General features: G+C 44.2%; 1 protein-coding gene across 3 annotated transcripts in view; it reads left to right on the forward strand.

Annotated features, from left to right (window-relative positions):
- LOC124798206 (V-type proton ATPase 116 kDa subunit a 1) overlaps window positions 1-17,628 on the forward strand; it is a 660,233-nt gene that overhangs the window by 499,521 nt on the left and 143,084 nt on the right. For all 3 annotated transcript variants that reach the window (XM_047261510.1, XM_047261508.1, XM_047261509.1), the window contains one exon: window positions 4,879-5,008. In XM_047261510.1, coding sequence (XP_047117466.1) covers window positions 4,892-5,008 — 117 coding nt within the window. In that variant the 5' untranslated portion in view covers window positions 4,879-4,891. The remainder of the gene's footprint in view (window positions 1-4,878; window positions 5,009-17,628) is intronic.

The following is a 17,628-nucleotide window of genomic DNA, read 5'->3' on the forward strand; positions in this document are numbered from 1 at the left end:
ATTGCTGCTTTCCTTTCATGCCCCTCGACCCTCGCAGCGGCCATCTGGTACTAACTGTAAATATCCTTTCGCTCCCTGTTATTTACCCCTGCCACCTTCAGAATTTGAAAGAGAGTATTCCAGTCAACGTTGTCAAAAGCTTTCTCTAACTCTACAAATGCTATAAACGTGGGTTCATATTTCCTCAACCTATCTTCTGTGAGAAGTTGTAGGGTCAGTATTGCCTCACGTGTTCCTACATTTCTACGGAATCCAAACTCATCTTCCCCGATGCCGGCTTCTCCCGGGTTTTCCATTCTTCTGTAAAGGATTCGTGTTAGTATTTTGCAACCGTGAATTATTAAATTGACAATTCGGTAATTTTCAGACTTGTGACCACCTGCGTTCTTTGGAATTGGGATTACCAGTAGAATATCCTTCTTGAAATCTATGATATTTCGCCTGTCTCCTACATCTTGCTCATCAGATGGAAGAGTTTTGTCATGGCTGGCTCTCCCAAGGTTATCAGTAGCTCTGTCGGAATGTTGTCTACCCTGGGGCCTTGTTTCGACTTTGGTCTTTCAGTATTCTGTCAAACTCTTCACGCAGTATCATATCTCCCATTTCATCTACATCCTCTTCCATTTCCATAATATTGTCCTCAAGTACATCGCTCATGTATAGACCCTCTATATACTCCTTCCACCTTTCTGGTTTCTCTTCTTCTGGGTTTCCATCTGAGCTCTTGATATTCATACAAGTGGTTCTCTTTTCTCCAAAGGTCTCTTTAATTTTCCTGTAGGCAGTATCTATCTTACCCCTAGTGAGATAAGCCTCTACATACTTCCTGTGGATATCATTTTTGAAACGTTTGTATTCCTTTCTGCCTGCTTCATTTACTGCATTTTTATATTTTCTCCTTTCATCAATTAAATTCAGTATTTCTTCTGTTACCCAAGGATTTCTGCTAGCCCTCTTCTTTTTACCTACTTGATCGTCTGCTGCCTTCACTATTTCATCTCTCAAAGCTACCCATTCTTCTTCTACTGTGTTTCTTTCCCCCATTCCTGCCAATCATTCTCTAATGCTGTCCCTGAAACACTCTACAACCTCCGTTTCTTTCAGTTTATCCACGTCCTATCTCCTCAAATTCGCACCTTTTTGAAGTTTCTTCAGTTTTAATTTATAGTTCATAACTAATAGATTGTGGTCAGGGTCCACTTCTGCCCCTGGAATTGTCTTAAAAGTTAAAACAGGGTTCCTAAATCTCTGTCTTACCATTATACAATCAACCTGAAACCTTCCGGTGTCTCTAGGTCTCTTCCACGTATACAGCCTTCTTTCAAGAGTCTTAAACCAAACGTTAGCTACGATTAAATTATGCTCCAGAATTCTACCCGAAGACTTCTTCTTTCATTGCTTTCTCCAGTCCATATTCGCCTACTACTTTCTCCACACTTCCTTACCATCAATATTAAATTTTCTTCTCCTTAACTATCTGAAGTTTCTCCTATCTCATCATACATTTCCTCAATCTCCTCCTCATCTGCGGAGCTAGTTAGCATATGAAATTCTACCACTGTGGTCGGTGTGGGTTTTTACTATCTTGTTTACAATAATGCGTTCACTGTGCTGTTCATAGTAGCTTACCCGTGTTCCTATTTCCATTATTAAACCTACTCCTGCATTACCCGTATTTGATTTTGTATTTATAACCGTGCATTCACCTGACCGGAAGTCCTGTTCCTCCTACCACCGAACTTCACTGAATCCCATTATATCTAAATTTAACTTATCCATCTCCCTTTTTTAAATTTTCTAACCTACCTTCGCGATTAAGGGATCTGACATGTCACGCTCCAATCCATAGGGCGCCAGTTTTGTTTTTGCTGATAACGACGTCGCCCTGAGTAGTCCCCGCCCGGAGATCCGAATGGGAGACTATTTTACCTCCGAATATTTTACCCAAGAGGACGCCGTCATCATTTAACCATACAGTAAAGCTGCATGTCCTCGCGAAAAACTACAGCTGTAGTTCCCCCTTGCTTTCAGACGTTCGTAGTACCAGCACAGCAAGACCATATCAGTCAGTCATCCAGACCGTTGTCCCTGTGACTACTGAAAAGGCTGGTGCCCTTCTTCAGGAACCACACGTTTGCCTGGCCTCCGCTGTGGTTGCACCTGCGGTACGGCTATATATATCGCTGAGGCACCGAAGCCTCCCCACCAACAACAAAGTCCATGGTTCATGTGATGCAGGTAGATATATTAAGCTGAAATTTGTCACAGGCTGAGGTACATGGCCCCTTGATGGTGTATAAACGTTTAGCTAGTAACACAATGAAATCAAAGGATACACTCATTTATGCCACATTTTGATACTCGCAATCCCTCTCCGTAAAATCTATTGGGTACTTCCTGTTGGCCTAGAATCATGAAACTTGGCAACAAGCAAAGTTGCAAGCACAAGTAAAGAAAAAAATTAGAAAACTGTCAGTCTGTAATTATATCACATGAAAAAATATTTAGTTTGTCATTTGTTACCTGTCTTCAAGCCTGAAATAAAACATTCTCGAAAGTCATGGAATCACAGGGTCCCATATCTTGCCAGTACCAGTGTCAATTACAGGTAAAAATCATTGGTTATTATCGATTACCAGAACAGATGAACTGTCTATATACATACTAAATTTGTACGAAATCCTCAGAGAGCGAGTCCAACTCGCACTTGGCCTGTTTTTTGGAATTAGAGTTAGTCTTCTTGAAGTTTATTTTACCTGTCTCATATATCTAGCACACCAGATGTAATTGTTTTGTTAGCACACCTGGTGCAATAGTTCTGTGATGGCTAGCTCTGCCAAGCTGTGAAGGAGACCAAGGAGAAATCTAGAGAAGGGAGGAGAGATAAAAACTTCAGATTTCTAATGACGTTATAGTTCTCTCAGAGATTGCAAAGGACTTGGAAGAGCAGTCGAACGAAATGGATAGTACCTTGAAAAGAAGTTGCAAGATGCACATAGACAAAATTAAACCAAGGGTAATGGAATGTACTCGAATTAAATCAGGCTGTGCTGAAGGGGGATTGGATTAGGAATTGAGAAATTAGAAGTAATGGATTAATTTTTCTTTTTGAGCAGCAAAATAGCTGATGCTGGTAGAGTGAATAGAAATGCAGCAAGCAAAACGTTTTTAAGATAAATTTAAGTGTGTGGAAGGTATTTGTCTATAGTGTAGATTGGAACTAACGTTGAACGTGGACGATAAGCACTTCAGACTTGAAGACAATAGAAGATTTTGAGATGTGATGCTACAGTAGAATGCTGAAGATTACTTGCATAGATCGACTAACTAATTTGGAGCCACTGAATCTAGATGGGGAAAACAGTAATCTGTGGCTCAACACGGCTAAAAAGAAGGGATCGGTTGATAGGAGGCAGCCTGTGCAATCAATGAGTCGTCAATCAGATAATGGACGAAAGCGGGGGGGAGGAAAGAGATAAGAACTGTAGGAGACCGGTGACCAAATACAGTAAAAGAGTTCAGATTGATGTAGGAAGTAGGTTGCAGTAGTTACGGAAAAGTGTAGAGCTTTATATACTCGTACGATAGACCATACTGGACTACAGACAACAGCAACAGTAGTTTCATGAAAAGTAACAGCCCTCCCGTCATGTATATACTTTTAGCCAGCAGATATATAAGTTGCTCTTTGAAGTATCATTCCTTGCGATATTTGCCCTCTGGAATACAAATTGAACCATATTAACTTCCCACAACAATATTCACCTGAACTTACTATTCCAGCAAATCATTTGAAGTGTGGTGAGAATGCCTGTGACCTTTGAACGCTGACGTAATATGTATAGAGGGGCCCTGCTTTGAAATGAAATGGCACTCGAGATCATCACTCCTGGTGTCGGGCTATATGGCGGGCGACGGTCATGTTGGTGTCCCACCGCAACGTCTCCAGACACGTCTTAGCTGATAATCGAGGCTCAGTTTTAAGTGATAATCAAGAAAGATATATCCCGCTTCGAACAGAGCCCAGATTACCATTGAAGACGTGTCTGGGGATGCCCCGGGCAGTGGTGGGGTACCGACTTGAGTGTCGCCCGTCATACGTCCTGCAACCACGATTGATAGTCTGGGGTGGCATTTCATTTCACAGCAGGACTCCTTCGGCTGTTATCTGCAGCACCCCTCAGAGAGCAAAGGTACGTCGACGATATTCTATGGCCCGTTTTGTCGCTATCTTGGACTTTCATTTCAGCAAGATACTGCACTCCCGCACACGGCGGGCGATTCTACTACTTCTCTTCGTGCGTCTAAACCCTACTTTGCCCGGCAAGGTCTACAGACCTCTTAGCAGTAGAGAACGTTTGGAGCATTATTGGCAAAGCCCTCCAACCAGAACGGGATTTTCACAATTTAACGCCCCAATTTGGCAGAATTTGACACGACATCCTTCAGGAGGACATACAACTACTCCACCAATCAGTGCCAACTCGAGTAACTGTTTGCACAAGGAGCCAGAGGTTTACCAACGCGTAATTGAATTGCTCAACTTGTGGAGCTCTTTCTCTTAAACCAATCATCCAATTTTTCTCAAATTGTAATCATTTGTTTGTCTGTACATGTTCATCACATATACAGATTTCCTTCCCATTCAGATAATTCTTTCGCAGTGCGTCTTTATTTTATTTTTAGTTTATCATGCCAGCAGCCGACAGTGGGCATATATTTCCAATTGTCGAGGCAGGCGGATGGGATTTATAGGGTAGGACAGAGTCGAAGGGTGCGCTGGCGATTCCGGCAAGTGACCTCTCTTTATCTGCGCAGAACGCAACACGCAGCTGCCTTTTTACGTGCGCTTAGCTCTAATGTCACCTTTCTTTGCAGGTAACCCGCAGCCATGGGGGCAATGTTCCGCAGCGAGGAGATGGCCTTGTGCCAGCTCTTTATCCAACCAGAAGCCGCCTACCCTTCCGTCTCCGAGCTCGGCGAACTGGGCATTGCACAGTTCCGCGACGTGAGTACTGTGCATCTGTATTTTGTCCAAGAAGTGTCGAAATTTTCGTTGATGAAATCTGTTCACTTTGCACTTCCAAAACTGTAAGCCTTTCCCGAGATTTTTAAGCTCTAAAAGCATCGTCATCATTATTTTCATCGTCATTTTCATTTTTATTGTCGCTATCGTCGTATCACCATTATCGTCGCCGTCGTGTTGTCATCAGTTCACAGCACCATTTAAGTGATTGCTCTGTGTGAGCCTCCCTTCTATCCGCCTTTCACGATAAATACGATTACTCATCGCAGCGTCCAATTATCTTCCTCTCGCGGCAATGCATATATTTCTAATGTCCATTCACTACTTTCTTAAATCCATCCATGTTACATGGAAATGTATGAGGTTTGCGATGGTCGTACATATTCTGTAAATACCTCACTTTCCTGCTTCAGTCATCATGTAATATTAATCTTTAGCTTTGCATGATGGATTTAGGTATCGCTCTGCCGTTATCACTTGGTCATACACTGATTATAAATTGCTTTGTAAGACGACAACTGCCATTAAGTGCGATGTTTCTCTTCGTGTTACGGGGTATGCGTAACGTAGCGTGACGCAGATCTGTTGATTCTCTCAAAATATGTGATGTTCGTATTTCAAGTGGCCATTGATGTGTCGTCCTAACAAAACACAACTAGGGCAAAAGCACCACAGGCGAAAAGATGCGAGCTGTGCCAGTACCATAGACACTCGCCACTTGCGCGAGTTCCACGGGCGGCGCTGAGGATGAAGATATAGACTTCGCCTTGGCCAGTTGCCGGCGGAGTACAATCCGCCAATGGCCGGACGACAACGAACAGAAGCCTACTCGGAAGATAGAAGGGCAGCTCTCGCCCACTTGGTTATAGATCAACGTTTCGGGCTGACTTGGACAGGAAACGACGTTTACGGAACTCTTGGAAGTGAACAGACAGTTGTAATTGCATTTGCTATGTACTGTGAAGTTTTCCTACTATTATTTGCCCTTAGCCATTGAGGGTCTTTTTTGTGTTACATTACATGTAGTGTTGGAGACTTAACCATTCAACTAGTCACAAAGATAAGTAAACCTTTTTGACTCATTTGTGTGACTTTGTTACTAGTTCGTTGGGGTAGCATAGAACCTTCGATCTCCTATCCTGTTACCTGACACTGGTGCATGGCTGTGGAATAGTGGCATGGAGAAATTGTCTTAGAGGGGTATTGCACGAGAAGCCGTTTCACGAACTCACAAACTCGACCTATCGTAACAACAGTGGTAACTCGGCCTCCACAGCAGTAGCGACGAGGCCTATACAAAACTGGCGACGAGGGTTTACAAAGGCCTTAAGAAATTCAGGCCCTTAGGGGCCCAGCATTCGTTAGCTGAGTATGGGCGTGGCGACCCTGGGGTTCCTGAGCAGGAGACAGGTAAGCGCCGCCAGTCCCCCGTCACCAGAAGCTCTGGTTGTTTAAGAGTAGACGCAAAGGAGGTGGCAAACTTTGGGGACTTTGGGGACTCTGGGATGGTACAAATCTATGTAAAAAAAAAAAAAAAAAAAAAAAAAAAAAAAAAAAGCCCTCGGTCTCAAAGAGTGCTGTGCGCTGATGAGATGCATAGCTGTTGAGGTGGAATAGCCTTAGCAGGCAGCCTCTGGGGAATCTGCCTCACTTCAGTTGTATAAGGCTCACCTGGGCATGTGGGGCTGTGTCAAGATGGGCTTTTATTTCCCTAGCTGTTTGTGGGATCAGCTTGGATCCTTCAAAATCTTCTCGTCGTCCTCCCAGTAGAAAAGGTGAGCCGATCAAAAAAGAGTTTGTTTAGCCAGCCTCCTGACTTGGGGATTACACACTCTTTCAGTATCGAGTAATAGAACACATGCTGGTGACCAGAATGTGTTTCTTATAACTAAGCGGAAAGAGGGGAGCTTTGAGAAAGTTGCACCATATTACATACGAAATGGTATAGGTGGAATCGTTGGAAGTTTAAAATCTCTCAGGCGCTTGTGAAATGGGATCTTGTTGGTAGAAACTTAAAATTCCCAGCAAGTGAAGAACGTTAAGAAAGCTCAATGCCTCGAGGAGTATGCAATGGAAAGTGAACTGAACACCACTTTGAAATAGATCAAAGGTGTTGTGACTCCCAGGGATCAACATTCCCCGAAAAAGAATTGAAAGCTGAGTTCTCCCAAGAAGGCATCGTTGATGTACAGAACATAATGAATGTGAAATCCAACTCATTTAGCCCGACTTTCAAGAGCACAGCACTTCGAGAGCACGTTAGGCTGGTTTCCTCCCCAGCGTGCGGCTTTATTTGTCTAACCCAATGTGCTGTTTTATATGTAGGTGCTTTGGCCACAACACCTCAGGTTGTAAGGGGGCAACCACTTGCGGCAAATGTGATAAGGCTGTCTATGTTCACCTCCTCCAAAGTGTGTAAACTGCTCTGGCGACCACCCTGTCTGAAGTAGTGTCTGCAATTGTCTTCTTGAAGAAAGGAAGATACAAGAGATCACAACAACTGCTTGTGTGTCCTATGGTGAGGCCAGGAAGTCTATAAGGCCACATAGCCACCGAAGTTTGCTACCTCTTAAACAACCACTTCAGAAGACCTATGCTGCTACCTAAACGGAGGTTGCTAGTGTCAGCACTAGTACCTTCAAACCCTACACTTCTTCCCAAAACATCAGACAAGCTGTTGTCACTAACGTTGCGGAGCTCCCTGCTCCTCCAAAGGTTCAGTTTAGTCCACTATCCATCGTTGCCACTAACACTGCCGTGATTTAGGCTCTGGAGCCTACACAGGGCAAAAAAAAAAACGTGATCCACCATCCAGCGGTTCCACTACCATTGCCACAAAAGCCCAAACGCCCACCACCAATGGTGTCGGGAAGTAAACAGTCCAATGATATCCATGTCGTACTATCTTATGTCTGCCTTAACTCTTCAGTAGAGCTAATGGAGCTTGATGTCTCGCCCCAGACTGAGCCCCCACTCATTATGGGCTCCTGTCCCTGGTGGAAAGACAGGGTGAAAGTGCAGCCCCCGTGATAGATGGCTCCCATACTACAATGGAACATTAATTGGTTCAGGACACATGTGGAGGAACTGACACTTCTAGTGCAGGAAATCCCCCTGTGTCTGTGTTTACAAGAAACACATTTTAAGCCACTGACAGCCATGTGCTACGGGACTCTACCTTTCACCAAAAGGTTGATCTGACTGGAGACAGAGCCAAGGGAGGGGTTGCTGCGACTGTCAATAATGTGCAACACTCCTGTGCTCTCCCCCTGGCTACTGGACTGCAAGCAGCTCCTGTTGAAATTCATGGATGTTGGAGAATCACTGTTTGCTCGCTGTATCAGGTGCAATAGACTCTGGGCTTTCTGGGAGACTTCAATGCCCATCATGTCTTGTGGGACTCGACCTCTATTTGCCCTCAGGGTCGGGTTTTGGAGAACCTCATCACGTCTCACGAACTGTGCATACTCAGCACAGGTACTCACACTCATTTCTGCACTGCTACTGGTCTTCATCAGCCATCGACCTCCCTGTCTGCTCTCCAGCCCTCGCAGCCTCTGTTCAATGGGAGGTCATTGACGACCTCCATTACAATAACCACTCCCCAGTCTGCATTCACCTATTGAAGCGAAGCCACCAACATGGATGGTCAGCAAAGATAACAGCCAGTTGGCTGTTTTCGAACATCGAAACACAGTCTAGGAATGGCCTGGACTCTATCAACCGTTACACTTGTTATACAAAAGTATGGGAAGGCATCAGAACCTACGGTAAAGGCAGTCGTTTGCAAATACCAGCAGGGCTGAAACAGTGCACGGATACATCGATCAGACACTGGCAGAGAATTCTGCACAAACTAGTGCCAATGCCGGCCAGGATCTGGGCGCTTCGTCGCTACCTTGAGGCTGTAGATCGAACAATTCTGAGACTTACAACTACCGTTTCTCCATGTGGGAGCTGTTGGTCCTGTCTGAGACTCGTGCTACTAAACCCAGTTAGGACCAAATCCAGTACTGCAAGCTTCGACACTTGCCAGCAGTGACAAAGGAAATCCTCCTAGAATGTTTTAATCTTGTCTGACAGGCAGGGATCTTCCCCAATCGTGGAGAGAGGTACTTTTGATACCTCTCCTGAAAACGGGCAAGGACCTCACATGTCCCAGTAGTTATCGGAGTATGACCTTAACGAGCTGTGTAGGAAAAAGGCTGGAGCGAATGGTTAATCCTTGTCTGGCCTGGCTGTTAGAGATCAGGAAACTCCTTAGCTGCTCTCAGTGTGGATTGCGGAGATCTCGGTTCACTGTCGACAACCTGACCCTGCTAGAGGCGGCTATTCAGCAGGCTTTTCTACGTAAACGTCACTGTACCAGCATATTCTCTGATATCAGTAAGGCGTCCGATACACCTTTGCAGACACTGTATTCTCGCACAGCTGCATTAATGGCGCTTTCGTGGACACCTCCCCGTCTTCATACAGTTTTTACTGTCTCAGCGTTTTTTTAGGACCAGAGTTGATGACTCGTTGTTCGATCGTTTTGAGCAGGAGAATGATACACGCAGAACAGTGTTTCAAGTATCACCCCCTTTATCGTAACCATAAACAGTATCACATCTACGGTAAGGAGTCCTGTACAGTTCTCCTTATTTGTGTACGATTTTGCCGTTGCTCCTCCAGTGTTACAACAGCGAGCCATCACTTGAAACTTACGTTGCGGAGATTAGAGAAGTGGGCTGCAATGACGGGTTTTCAGTTTTACATTTTAGAGACTCATTAAGGTTCTTGGACTTCATTTTTTACTCCAAATTGTCTTGGTTGCAACATCTGAGAGACCTGAAAGTCAGAATCCTAACGGCATTGAATATCTTAAAGTGCCTAAGCCACAAATCTTGGAGACCGGACAGGACGTGTCTGCTCCAGTTTTATAAGAATTTCGTGCATTCGTGTTTGGACTGTGGGTGCACGGTGTACAGATCAGCGAGGCCTTCTTATTGGAAGATCATTGACACTTCCCGCCATGAAGGGATTCGGCTGACCACGGGTGCTTGTAGGCAGTCCCATACCCAGACTATGGGCTGAGGCCACTTACTATCCGGAGGCAGCTCCTCATAGAGCGTCAAACGTGTAAATTCCTCGCAGGTGCGCCTTTACCCGCAAACCATACTCTTGCTCGTCCGCTTCTGTAATGCCATTTTTCCAACCGTCCACGAGCCACATTGCCATTTGGAAACCGCGTGCTGCGAGTCACTCAGCATGTAGCAAGTACAACCTAAAATACAGGGTATTAACCGTCTACCGCCCTGGTTACTGCAGGGTCCCAGCATTATTTTAGATGTAGTGCAGTACAGGATGATGATGATGATGATGATGATGATGATGATGATGATGATGATGATGATGATGATGATGATGATGATTGGTTTGTGGGGCGCTCAACTACGCGGTCATCAGCGCCCGTACGAAGTCCCAATTTTTACACAGTCCAATTCTTTTAGACCGTCCAATCTAGCCACTGTCTCGAAATGATGAGGACAACACAGCCACCCAGTCCCTGGGTAGAGAAAATCCCCAACCCGGCCGGGAATCGAATCTGAGACCCCCTGATCCAGAGGCAGCAACGCTAGCCACTAGCTGCGGACTGCAGTACACGAGAGATTGCACTCCTGCTTCTGTTTTTAATGCGATACTTTCTGACATTTTATGTGAATGCCACAACTACGTAGCTGTCTTTACGGACGAATCTCAGCAGGGAACCTGTCGTTTTCTAGGATCACGTCCTCAAGGTCCGATTGCCTTAAGAATTTACTGCCGTCGATGCAGAGTTATATGCGATCTTGTGGGCACCGGAGCAGATGAGTCGTTCTTCTAGTGCTAAATTTCTTGTCTGTTCCGATTCTCTACCTGCCCTTCACTCTCTCCAACGTTAGCACCCAGCAGACAAAGTAATCTAGAATATCGAGGATTTCCTCCTCAAACTGCAACGAAAGGGGAAGAAGGTGTCTCTCTGCTGGGTACCAGGCCGCATGGGTAGTGTGGGGAAGGAAAGGGCAGATCTCACAGTCACGTAGGCGTTTCTTGCTCCTCAGTTCTTTCATTTTGCCATCCTCCTGCATGCTATCACCTCGCTGTTGAGGTACAAAGTCATGCGTCGATGGGAAGACGAGTGGCTGGAAATGACCGACAATAAGCTCCGTGTAGTAAATCCCGACTGGTAGAAGCCGATTTTGGGGACGATCAGTTTGGATTCCGTAGGAATATTGGAAGTACTGACCCTACGGCTTACGTTAGAAGATAAATTAAGGAAAGGCAAACCTACATTTCTAGCATTTGTAGACTTAGAGAAAGCTTTTGACAACGTTGATTGGAATACTCTCTTTCAAATTCTGAAGGTGACAGGGGTAAAATACAGGGAGCGAAAGGTTATTTACAATTAGTGCAGACCAGATGGCAGTTATAAGAGTCGAGGGACATGAAAGGGAAGCAGTGCTTGGGAAGAGAGTGACATAGGGTTGTAGCCTATCCCTGAAGTTATTCAATCTGTCCATTGAGCAAGCACTAAAGGACACAAAAGAAAAAATTCGGAGTAGGAATTAAAATCCGTGGAGAATAAATAAAAACTCTGAGATTCGCCGATGACATTGTAATCCTGTCAGAAACAGCAAAGGACCTGGGAGAGCAGTTGAACGAAATGGACAGTGTCTTGGAAGGAGAATGTAAGATGAACATCAACAAAACGACGATAATGGAATGTAGTCGAATTAAATCGGGTGATGCTGAGGGAATTAGATTAGGAAATGACACTTAAAGTAATAAATGAGTTTTGCTATTTGGGGAGCAAAATAACTGAAGATAGTCGATGTAGAGAGGATATAAAATGTAAGGTGGCAATGGCAAGGAAAGCGTTTCTGAAGAAGAGAAATTTGTTAACATCGAGTATAGATTTAAGAGCCAGGAAGTCGTTTCTGAAAGTATTTGTTTGGAGTGCAGCCATGTATGGAAGTGAAACATGGACGATAAATAGTTTAGACAAGAAGAGAATAGAAGCTTTCGAAATGTAGTGCTACAGAAGAATGCTGAAGATTAGATGGGTAGACCACGTAACTAATGAGGAGGTACTGAATAGAATTGGGGAGAAGAGGAGTTGGTGGCACAACTTGACTAGAAGAAGGGATCGGTTGGTAGGACATGTTCTGAGGCATCAAGGGATCACCAATTTAGTATTGGAGGGCAGGTGGAGGGTAAAAATCGTAGAGGGAGACCAAGACACGAATACACTACGCAGATTCAGAAGGATGTAGGGTGCAGTAGGTTCTAGGAGATGAAGAAGCTTGCACAGGATAGAGTAGCATGGAGAGCTGCATCAAACCAGTCTCAGGACTGAAGACCTTAACAACAACAGTAAATCCCGAAACTCGGCCGTGGCGTACCTTCTTCCAGTCACGTCGATGGGACGGGGTTCTTCTTAGACGTCTTCGCATAGCCCACAGCCATATGACATATGGCTTCTTACTTCGGCGAGAGGACCCTCGAATGTGTGATGCGTGTGGCACATTTTATTGGACTGTGTTCTATTTTCCGACCAGCGAGCAGCGGCGGATTTGCCAACGGATCTGTCGTCTGTTTTAAATAACGTTCAGACGAATGTGGTTCGAGCTTTAAAGTTTTCTGAATCGTCCATCATCTTTCGCAGGATTTTTGGGGAGATGGTTTTAACAGAGTGACTGGCTCACCGATAGTTTTTGTAAGTAGTCAGCCAGTGACATTTACCAATGCCTTTCTTATAGCTCCTTTCTCGTTTTACTTGTGTTTTATTCTCATGTATAGCTACTTCTACTTTTTCTTCGTTGTTTTAGCGCATTTGAGACAGAGTGATTTTGTGGTCTATTCGAGTGCATAAGTGTGGAACAATTTTCGAGGTTGTAGACAAAATAAAACTGACCAAGAAAATATTTATAGTAAGACGCGGGTTTTCTGATGCATAATGGCGCATGCTCTGTGACTTCACAGATTCTGACTGGCTGAACCGTAAAGGTTCCTGTGACATGTACTAAAGAGGATATTTTTTACTAGAGTACTAATTTCGTTAACATTCGAAACGAATGGTACGATAACATGCATTACCTCGCTTTATATACAGAGGGAAAATGAGGATGTTAAACGAAGGGAGACTTAAGAATTGCTACCATTCAATGAATGAGGTATCTAGAATAGCACGACCTCCTCCGTGCCAACCAGCATGGATTCGAAAAAGGTTGGCCATGCGTTTTTCCCACATGACATCCCGATAGCCGTGTATCAGGGCAGTCAGGTGGATAACAGAAGTCTTTGACTTCCGAAAAGCTTTTGCCTCTGCACCGCACGCTTCTTAACGAAACTGTGATCATGTGAATGTCTAGCGATATTTGTGACAGGATTGAGGATTTCACGGTAGGGAGGACAGTTTGTTATCTCGGCTGGAGAGTAATTGACAACCGCAGAAGTAACTTCTGTAGTACTGGTACCGTTGCTGTTCATGTTGTATAGAGGGTGGCTCAAATTCCGCTTACGGTCTTCTAGAGGTTGTGGAGGGGACTTAGTAGATGAAGTGATAAGGAACCCATGTCCGGCAATGTACTTTCTGGATATGAAATAAGTTCGAAGATCGGATCACTTTCAAATTTCCCACTTCACAGTAGGCACACAAGCTGAGAGGAGGACGTCGCCGTAGGTTCCTGTTGTAATTACATCACATAACAATTCTTCCGACTAGAACAACGGCTGCGAGAAATTGGAATGTTCGAAACTGTAAGGGCTGGCTGTGGTGCTCCACAGACGCGTTCCACTCTCGGTCCTGAAGAGGAAGGTCTTCGCCACATAGACAAAAACCCGAGGACAAGTAGGCGGAACATGGCTGATGCCATGTGATTACAGGTCAGATCTAATTGTCTCTGCTGTGTGGGTACCGTGAAGCGGATATGTGATAAAAAAAAGTACTTTTCGGACATGATTTCTTTTCAAAAGTTCGTCTACTTAGTAAAATGGTGCAAGATGTTCGAAATTCTGAGAAAAATAGGGGTAAGCTATAGGGAGAGACGGGTCATATACAATATGTACAACAGCCAAGAGGGAATAATAAAAGTGGACGACCAAGAACGATGTGCTCGTATTAAAACGGGTGTAAGATAAGACTGTAGCCTTTCGCCCCTACAGTTCAATCTGTAAAGGAAGCGACGATGGAAATAAAAGAAAGGTCCAGGAGTGGAATTAAAATTCCAGGTTAAAGGATTTCAATGATACGATTGGCTATCCTGAGTGAAAGTGAAGAAGAATTACATGATCTACTGAATGGAATGAACAGTGTAATGAGTACAGAGTATGGATTGAGTGTAAATAGAAGAAAGACGAAGGTAATGAGAAGTAGTAGAAATGAGAACAGCGGGAAACCTAATATCAGGATCGATGAAATTAAAGAATTCTGCTACCTAGGCAGTAAAATAACCAATGACGGACGGAGCAAGGAGGGCATTAAAAGCAGACTAGCAATGGCAAAAATGGCATTCCTGACCAAGAGAAGTCTACTAGTATCAAATACCGACCTTATTTTAGGAAGAAATTTCTGAGAATGTACGTCTGGAGTACAGCATTGTATGGTAGTCAAACATGGACTGTGGGAAAACCGGAACACAAGAGAATCGAAGCATTTGAGATATGGTTCTACACACGAATGCTGAAAATTAGGTGGACTGTTAAGGTAAGGAACGAGGTGGTTCCGTGCTGAATCGGAGAGGAAAGGAATATGTGGAAAACACTGATAAGGAGAAGGGACAGTATGGTACGACATGGGTTAAGACATGGCGGAATGACTTCCATGGTACTAGAGGGAGCAGTAGAAGGCAAAAACTGTGGAGGAAGACAAATTGGAATACATCCAGCAAATAATACAGGACGTAGATTGCAAGTGCTACTCTGAGATGAAGAGGTTAGCACACGAGAGGAATTCCTAGCGGGCCGTATCAAACCAGTCAGATTACTAAAGACCCCCCCAAAAAAAGGCACTAAGTACACTCCACAATCCCTAGTAGCCAGTACCAGGAATTTTGAATAACCCTTTATTAGTGAACTGGTAGGCAATATTAATACAATCTCAGATATTGCATGAATGATGCACTTATCTATAACGGAACACTGCTTGGAAAAGGAAAGCTTCACAAATATTCAGAAAGATGTTCGTAAGACTTCAAAATGGTGCAATGATTGGCACCTTGTTTTACCTGTTCAGCAATATGTAATTAAAATTGCACACTTTACGAAACGGAGAAACATAGTATCTTGTAAATACAATATATCAATGAGTCACCACTGGAACCAATCAGTTCATAAAAATACTCAGTATATCAGATTGAACGACAGCATAGGCTCAGTCGTAGATAAATCAAGTGGCATTTTTCGCTTCATTGATAAGATTCTAGGAAAATGCCGAAGGCTTACAAAAAGAGATGGTTACAGAACACTCGTGTGACTTTTCGTAGAATACACCGACCGACCAAAAAGTTAAGAGAGCGATTTTATTCTTGGCGTTCAAGCGACGACAGCACTAACTAGGGTGGCAGTTTGAACTAACAACGTTATACAGCAGATGTGCATTCGACCAATCAGATGTGAGCCGGCAGCGTTAAGTAGTGGATGTGGGGCCGAAGTGGGCTAGCGTTATTGTCATAAATCATAATGGAGCAACATCTCAAACAATAAATAAAGTGTTCAAGACATTCCGCAGAATGTTTTGAAGAAGAGAAAAGTATGTGCAAAGTTTGTCCCGCACACCGTTACCCTCGAACAGAAACAAAGACGCATGGACGCCTGACGCTACTTGGTTTAAGTGCAAAACGCTGGCAATTCTTTTCTGGAAAAGCCATCGCGACTGACCTGGTGTTATCAATACAGACTTACCACACAACGACAAAGTGCAGAAATTCACATGAAGGGTCAATGGTTTGACGATATAACCGACAGTCAAGTCGCTGTGACGCGCGAATTGAATAACATCCCATAGAAGACCATTTTCTTTGTGTGAACGTCCTGTCCGTTTTACTCAAGTGGGGGAGACTATGTAGAACACGTGAAATCCTTAAAATCAACTTTTCTCTATGTTTTGTTAACCCAGTCTCGAAACATTTTGGAATGAAGGGGTTTAAGGTCTAGTGTGTGGTATCCATACATAGTAAGTCTAACAGGAGATATTGATCATTTGGAAATAGGGGTGGTACGATTGGTTAACAGGTTTGTTTTGTGCTAGGGAGAGCGTCCTGGAAATGCAGAAAGATCTGAAATGGAACTTGAAAGTTTCGAGAAACAGTACATAGTAAGGAATCTGGGAATGTACTATGGCTCCTATGCATAGCTCCCGCAAGGACCGTGTAGACAATATTCGGCTAATTATCGCGCATATAGACGCATTTTGATAGACATTCTTCCCTCTTTCCATACTTGAATGGAAAGGGAGAAACTCTTCTTCATGGTACACTCTGCCGTGCATTTCACAGTGTGAATGTAGATTTTCCAGGCGTAAACTACTGACGAAATCTTCTGGCGCTTCCATTGGGTGGCTGCGCAGAAATTCCACGTTTCGGAGAGTAGTCACTCTCATCATCGTATGACTTCGCCAAACGAAACATCGCGGTATTTCAAAGCAACCAGCCGAATGGAAATGGTTCGAAGAGAGTACTGATGCATCCTACATGTGTGTTCTAAGAAAGTCTCGTGAATGCCAGTTATAAATCTTTAACAAGTTTTTATTGCGTCATTCTGCATGGTTCTTACATGAATGGAAAGGTACGAAACACAAATATTATCAAGTATAAGAGAAAAACACCGAATAATGAATAGGCAAAAATAAAAGGGGCGATCAAAAAGTTTCCGTTCGAAGTACGTACAGTCCAGAACCGGTATGCCAATGCGGTAAAATCGCCGTGAGCCCTAAGGCAATCATCCCATGGTCGCACCAGCTTGAAGATTCCATTTGGTGAAACACGGCGTCCTGCTGCGTGAAGGAGTTCGTAACTGCCTGCTGCTCATCGTCGTCCGAAGGGAATTCGACTCTTCAAGGACTTTTTTAAAGGACTGAAAGCGTGATAATCGCATGGGAAGAGCTGAGGACTAGAGGACGGGTGCTCGAATGTCTTCCACCTGTGTTTGCATAACTTCTGTTTTGTATCCCGCCTGGAAGGCGGCGCGTGGGTCTGCTCCTGAGATCTGTAAACTAGGCCGAATGAAGGAAGCGAATAGGAGCAGGTGAGGTAAATTACTTCGGTACTGCAAGTAAAGTTAAAGCACCTTTGCTGGCGTTTAAACATATGAGAAACCCATTACTTAACTTTTGGTACAGATGGGCACGTAGGTGCGAAGCCGTTCATGTATCAAAGCTAACAGTTACTAGAAGTTACAAAGGCAAAAATCTATAACGGCTAGCGCCCCCATAAGTAGAAGCTAAGATGCTAGGTTGTCTGCTCTTGATCAACTGGCCAGGAAGTAGAGCGGCGCTCGTTGAGCTCCACAGCGTGGGCTAGAGGGCGCTGTGGTCTGCGTTGTTCGTTGCTGTCGTAGAGCCAACCTACGAGCTTGCAACTAAG

This window comes from Schistocerca piceifrons, chromosome 5, assembly GCF_021461385.2.
Source record: "Schistocerca piceifrons isolate TAMUIC-IGC-003096 chromosome 5, iqSchPice1.1, whole genome shotgun sequence".
Taxonomy (NCBI): Eukaryota; Metazoa; Arthropoda; class Insecta; order Orthoptera; family Acrididae; genus Schistocerca; species Schistocerca piceifrons.